This window comes from Salarias fasciatus, chromosome 7 (genome assembly GCF_902148845.1).
Source record: "Salarias fasciatus chromosome 7, fSalaFa1.1, whole genome shotgun sequence".
NCBI classification, from domain to species: domain Eukaryota; kingdom Metazoa; phylum Chordata; class Actinopteri; order Blenniiformes; family Blenniidae; genus Salarias; species Salarias fasciatus.
This window is the reverse complement of record NC_043751.1, coordinates 16,194,337-16,201,492: the sequence shown is the minus strand read 5'-3', so window position 1 is coordinate 16,201,492 and position 7,156 is coordinate 16,194,337. Positions and strand designations below refer to the sequence as shown.

The window sequence follows — 7,156 nt, the reverse complement described above, 5'->3', positions numbered from 1 at the left end:
ATTTTAAAAGTGAGTAGGGTTTTACAATGCATATCATGCAAATGCATAAAATGAGTCTTAATGATTTTTTTCCGCACTGACCTCTTTTCTTCTCCTTTCAGAGCACTGTGTTTAAGCTTTATCCAGCATTCACATCTTATTATAGTCTGAATCACAGTTGAACTGTCAACGTCTAGTAAAGGGGAAAAATACAAACTATGTGCACGTTTATGTGCAACTGTGTGGAAAGGTTAGTGTACTGAAAATAAAACATGTCATACTGTTAATGAGGATGTGTTTAATAGATGTAACAATTAGTAAAGTTGTTGTCCTAGTAAATCAAAGGGAAGTCCTGGAGCACTGTTATCCTTTACCCAAGATGCATCAGTGTTCTCCTGGGGTTGAACTCTGAAAGGTCACACGACGTCTCATTTACGACGTCAGAAGCTGGGCTCCAGATGTAGGAGGACAATCTCCGACCACAAAGCTGCACAACAGTTTTTTGATGCTACAGAAATGTGCGTCTCAGTCTCGAAGAGCTTCAGTTTGATTTTTTAAATGTCTTTCAAGTAGAAGCAAACGTTTCACTCCACTCTGAGTTTAAACTTTTATCAGAGCTGAATATATCAGGAGAAGAGGCTCTAATTGGAGTTGATCATTAAGTTTTCCTCTCAAGTATGTAGGTTTTATTATAATATACTTAACTGCGCTGTTGTGATTTAATACCGACGTGCTCTTAATTTTCCTCTGTACTAACATTGTATGAGTGGACCTCCTCCTGCAATATAAGCTTATTTTATGATATATGCCTAAGTGCACCCCCTGTACAGTGCAGAGGGAAGAAGGAAAAAAAAGAAAAGCTCACCCGATATAATAAAGATAGCAGTAAACTCTGTGGCAGTGAGCTGCCTACATGAAACTCCAAAGGGAGACAGAATGAGGTGCATACAGGACTATTAGCCCTCAGTAACACAGTTGATGCATTGGCTGTAGACTCCACTTGTTAACCCTTGAGACTCCAGACCAATAAATCCTGGTTTAAGGGATCTGGCAAACCCAGAGCTTATGCAGCAGATACTGTCCACTGGTGCATCGGCTATGGATCTACATACAGAGACACGTGTATGGCTTCGGCCACTCTGTCCATGTGGAAATTCAACAAAACGTACCAGAAGCCTTTAAATTGATTCACTTTCACTCAGTGTGGAGTGGAAAAATGATTTAAGTATTTTATGGGGAGAAAAATCAAATGAAATTTTCTTTCTAAATTGATGAATTCTGTCCCATGACTGTCCTGTCACTAAACTGTTATAAATAACAGCACTGCTGTTGCTTTCAAGTGAATTTTGCTCCCTCTTGCTGCCAGTGTGAAATTTCCACTCTACAGCAACATCATATAATGGCATCAGATGGGACATCTCATCCTGCTAATATTTATTCAGAAGCATCAGAGGGGCCTCTGTTGTGTGCTCTAATGAATAAAACACGATGTTTATCCTTCCTGTTTAACGTTAAGTCCCCATGAACAGTCACAGGGACCAAGAGAATATTTACTTGTGTTGAGACACCAGGGAGTTGGATTATCTGCTGCCGGCTTTGTAGTTTTCTGAAGCTTCCCCGTGTGACATGTTCCGGGGAGAGTGCTCTTATTTACTCTCCGGTCCTGTGTGTATAACCCTCCTTATTGTTTGTTCTTATGCGCCACCACTCTGGAGGACTGTGCTCCATGGAGAGGCGGAGGAATGTTGAACACCACATGGGATTGAGACTTGAGATTCAGGGACTCAGATGGAGATACTGTCACTTTACGCTTTCCTGTTTGGGGGGGAAAAAAAAAGGAGAGAGAAAAAGGTGATTTCATGTTGTCAAGACTTGCGTTTTTATGTGTAGATTTAATCACAGCACACGTGTGTGATAAGGGGGGGTTTTACAGTCCCATGAAAGAGCCGCGTGAAGTTCTGTTTTCTACCGAAAGGTGGCGACATTGGGTTTCAGAACGATGCCGTGCGCGCAGACCGGCGCCGGACTCCTCTGCACGGTTTTTCTCTTTCCTCGCTCGACCCGTCCGCTCTATCAGTGGTCATCTGTTTCAGCGATTATATGAGGTATATAAACTATTTATCCTTCTCCCTCCGACAAGCCCCAACGTGCGTGCAGGTATATTATACCAAGGCGCCGTCCGTGCGTAAAGCTGAAGCTGCTGGGAGACGAGTTTCAAACTGTGGTTAACAAGTTGCGCATGAAATTAATAATATAGTAAAATATGTGTAGAAATGATTGATATGTGAATAGAGTATCGATTTTATAGGTAAATTGGAAGACTGTGCCAAAACAAAAGTAAAAAAAAAGTGTGAACAAATGTCTCAATTGATTCAAAATATCTAAATATTTTAAAGTGATTATGTTGAAAACACGTTTTAAAGAGGTTGGATTGGTTTATGTCAAAGACACGTCGGCTGTTTTCGCCGCTTCATGTCTTTCCTCCATCCTCTAAATGTGTTTTCTTTGACTTTCTTTGTTCTCTTGTTCCGCGTAAAACTCATAATGGCAACTGAAATGAAGTCTGGCGTGTCAGTCTGCAGATGTGCTCGGACACTTCAGAAAACTTTGATTTCTATACTATTATGTTAATTACATCTCCCGTCCGGGCCGCTCATTGGCTGAGTCTCGGTCAATTTCATATTTCAGTCCTGACGTCAGGACGCCTATAAAACTAAGCAATGCTTTTTAACTCGTCGGCTGACTGATCCCTTGGAAAAAAAAAATCTATCAATCCTTGGGTGGAGTTTTTTTTCCCCCCATTCTCCACAAGGCAACTATTTGCCCGGGACACGTACGTGAACCTCCTCAAATTGGCGCACTAATCCTAAAAGGAGCCATGAAGTGTTAAACGGTAGAAACAGAGAGAGCGGCGCTCAGACACCCGCACGCTGGGAGAGAGGGAGGAAACAGCGCTGCTCCAATGCGTCTGTGCAGCACAGACTGAAGAAAAAAAAAACTTATCGACTCACAAAACCAGAACCTGCGCTGCGCAATTAGTGCGAGAAAATTCACTTTTTCCTCGGGTTTTGAAGAAAATAAATAAAGAAATCAAGCTGGCTCAGTGCGTGTCTCAGCAGCCCACTTTGACAGGTGCTCCTCACCCCCTTTGGAGGACTGTCAACAGCAAGAGGATGGCATCAGAGCTGGCAATGAGCAACTCCGACCTGCCCACCAGTCCCCTGGCCATGGAATATGTTAATGACTTCGATCTGATGAAGTTTGAAGTGAAAAAGGAGCCGGTGGAGCCCGATCGCAGCATCAACCAGTGCAGCCGCCTGGTCGCCGGGGGATCCCTATCTTCCACCCCGATGAGCACGCCTTGCAGCTCGGTTCCCCCCTCTCCAAGCTTCTCGGCGCCCAGTCCGGGATCAGGGAGCGAACAGAAGGCGCACTTGGAGGATTTCTACTGGATGACCGGGTACCAACAGCAGTTGAACCCCGAAGCTCTGGGCTTTAGCCCGGAGGACGCCGTAGAGGCACTGATCAGCAGCAGTCACCAGCTCCAGACCTTCGACGGCTATGCCAGGGGGCAGCAGTTCGGCGGCGCAGCCGGTGCAGGGGGCGCCATGGCCGGGGAGGAGATGGGATCAGCGGCCGCCGTGGTGTCCGCGGTTATCGCTGCAGCCGCAGCTCAGAACGGGGCTCCCCACCACCACCACCACCATCACCACCACCACCACACAGGGGCACACCACCCTTCCTCCGGGTCCCAGTCCGGCGGCGGCGCGGGGGGAAACCACCAGCACCTGCGCTTGGAGGAGCGGTTCTCGGACGAGCAGCTGGTGACCATGTCGGTGCGGGAATTGAACCGGCAGCTCCGGGGGGTCAGCAAGGAAGAAGTGATCCGTCTGAAACAGAAGAGGAGGACGCTAAAGAACAGAGGCTATGCCCAGTCCTGTCGGTACAAGCGAGTCCAGCAGCGGCACGTCCTGGAAGGAGAGAAGACGCAACTCATGCAGCAGGTGGACCACCTCAAGCAGGAGATCTCCCGGCTGGCCAGGGAGAGGGACGCCTACAAGGAGAAATACGAGAAGCTGATCAGCACCGGCTTCAGAGAAAACGGAGGGTCCAGCAGCGACAACAACCCCTCGTCCCCGGAGTTTTTCATGTGAGTCTCGGCGCAGAAAAGTTTTAATAAGCGAACCCTCTCCAAGACGCGGGGAGAAACTTTCGCTTTACGCGCAGCTAAAAATAGGTCGTGCGTGCCCGTGTCGAAGCTGTTTTGTTAAAGCTGATTAGGTTAAGGACTAAGAAAGTTTACAGCTTTTCTGTATTTTCAAAATATTTTGTTCCAAAAGACGAAATTTGTTCATTTATGCTTCGTCGCGGTTAAAAGACGCAGACATGGCGCGTTTAAAGGACTTTGAAAAAGCAAACATTTTCAACCGATATTTAAAAGGATTTCTGTCCTCTTTGAGGTGTTTTCCCTTCTACTAAATTTTGTAAAGTTACGATCATGCTGCATACATTTGATCTCACAGCCCTTTTCTGCGCCTCATCCATTCTGCTGCCTTTATCCCAATTTTGTTATTGAAATGACACAAATCCTCAGGTTCTGCAGGTTTCTTTGTTGTGATTTGCCCTCTGTTCTGTTTGTTTATTGTCAATTTATTTTGAATTAAATTATCATTTTCATATCATTCATCTGTCTTATGAAAAAAAAAAATGTCCAAATTCTGCCACACCAGAAGTTTGGAAATTTAATATCCAACAGACTCATGTGATGCCATGCATGCTGGTCATGTGTGGATTGTGTTTTTACTTCTTTTTTTTTTTCCTCCCATTTTGTGAACTTGTGTATAAAGATTGTATAATACCATGACTGCATTGTTGAGTTTCATCATCTTTTGTGGATTTATTTGTAAAACAGATGACCAAGAACATGAATCCATCACTTTATTCCTCTCATGAAAGTTCAGTGCGACCGTGAACCCTCCAACAATTCACTGGCTTCTTTTGAAGCCATGTGGGGAAATTGACTTTGTTTGGACAACTCTGTGCTCAGTATTGATTTATTGTACCAGACGACATAGTGTTGAGATAAGAGATATCGGTAGAAATTACTGTAGTATTTCCTATTAAATGCAAAGCCTAAACACATTATAGCAATCAACAAGTGGGACTGAAGATAAAATACTTAGATCAGAGCAGAAGCGGATTATGATGCATGTCTAGAAATAAATAAATTGGCTTTTTGTCACGCAAAACTGTCACAAGTTCGTTGTTAATGTGCTTTCCTTTCCTTGAAGGAAGTTAATTGAGTTTACACAGAACCCTATGGATCTTATAAACTGTGAACTGTTTGGAAATTGAAGTTTAATGTTCTCCGGGTGTTGTAGAATAATTAGGCGACGCGTCGTAAGAGTATTGCGAGATGCCCTGGATTTTTATTCAGTAAAATGTTGTCTGAACAGGGCAGGTAACTTGCAGACGTGCTGTTCGCTCTTTAAAAAAATGGAATTAAATAAACAAACCATTCATCAATAAACCTCCGTGAAAGGAAAACACATATCTTCTCCTGATAATGTTTTTATTTTTGTTTTGTTCAGTTTTGCATGTTGTTTGTCACTGTATCTTTGGAGTAATGCCACACACACTGAACATTTTAAATTAACGGAAAATAATTTCAGGGGGAATAAAGACATCACACGTGCAAATTTCCTTATAAAAACTCCCTTGTAAAAAGTTCCTAAACGCAGTTTGCTGCTAAGCGCCATGCAGATGCGCACAAAGCGCATAATTATAAAATCTTCAGGACCATTTGTATTAATGCGGCATGCAATAGCGTACTTTCTCAGGACATTTAAATGCACATGCTTTTTTTATTGCATTAAAAAAAAGCAAATCATTTTAGGAAAAACTGATCATTTTCATTTTTTCATGCATTTCGCTGTTTGTGAAATAAAAAGACGGCCTTAACCTGTTGCGTAATTATGGACAGAAAATGTGTTTCTTGTAAAAAGATGAGCTCAGGATCCCGCCACGACCCGTGATAATCACAATCAAGAAAATGCATTTTTCCCCTCTATGCCCCAATATCTGTGCTGCAAGTGTGCAGAAAGAAAAGTTAATGATTGATTTTAGAGCAAACTTGCACTTTTTCCTCAGTAGGATCGTCCACTTGTTGAATGTGGAAGGTTTCATTTTAAATCCAAAACAGACGAACACGACACGATTGTATTTGCGCACAGACGTGTTCATAAATATGACCTGTAACCTTCACACACACTATGTGCTGTTGTCCTCTTAAAGTGCCTGAATCAAAAACGCTGTCTGTAGAGAAGTGCTGATTGGTATTTGGACTAATTCACGCAGCGTCTCTTTTTTGCAATTTTCGGTATCGTTTAATTTCGCGGAAATGCATCGGTTTCGCTTCAATCAATCCCCGACGCTGAAAAGAAAATAATGGAAGGCTTCGAGTTGCACTGTTTGGCATGGTAGCGACAGGATCAGGTGCGCAGTCCTGCAGGATGCTGGCCTGCGGAGAGTGCGTCCTCCTGCAGAACTCCGTGCGTCCTGAAGAGCAGCACGGAGGAGAGGAGGCTGCTCATGGGTCTGGGCTGGGCTGCCGTGCAAGGTCACTGCCACGACACACACAGCTGCTGGAGAATTCCGAGGTTGGGCTTGTACTGGAGGAGCTTTTCACAGTCCTGTTGTTTGCATGTGCACCCATGAGATGGATCTTGTTTTTAAATCTAGTGGATCACACTGGAACAGTGGCTTTCTTTGTGCACAACTACTGAGCAGATTTTGCTCTGTCTCACCTGTACACCAGCGCATACCTGCCGCCTGCCTCATAAGGAAAGCTCAGAGCGAGGGACAGGACGGGAGGGTATGGACCTCACATGCCTGAGAGAATGATTTTCTTTGTGATTAAAAGTGAGTGAGAGACAGAGATAAAGAGAGGCAGAGAGCAGTACAGAGGGAAGGAGAGAGGGAGAGATTCTGGCTGCCTTCCTGCTCCTTTCAGATGATAAACGATCAGAGATGCATCCTAGCTGAGAGGAGAGGGCCTTTTAGTGAGCATGTGTCCACTAATTTATGGCCCTCCTATCTGATTAGGTCAATATAGTGTGCTATTTAATTACATTTGTGTTATAACCTAGAACTAGAGATACCATACTTCTTTCATGTC

The 7,156-nt window shown here is 44.0% G+C and overlaps 1 protein-coding gene across 1 annotated transcript in view; it reads left to right on the top strand.

Moving 5' to 3' along the window:
• Nucleotides 1–2,772: 2,772 nt before the first annotated feature.
• mafb (MAF bZIP transcription factor b) overlaps nucleotides 2,773–7,156 on the top strand; it is a 42,594-nt gene continuing 38,210 nt past the window's right edge. The window contains exon 1 of the mRNA XM_030095587.1: nucleotides 2,773–4,129. Coding sequence (XP_029951447.1) covers nucleotides 3,153–4,129 — 977 coding nt within the window. The 5' untranslated portion in view covers nucleotides 2,773–3,152. The remainder of the gene's footprint in view (nucleotides 4,130–7,156) is intronic.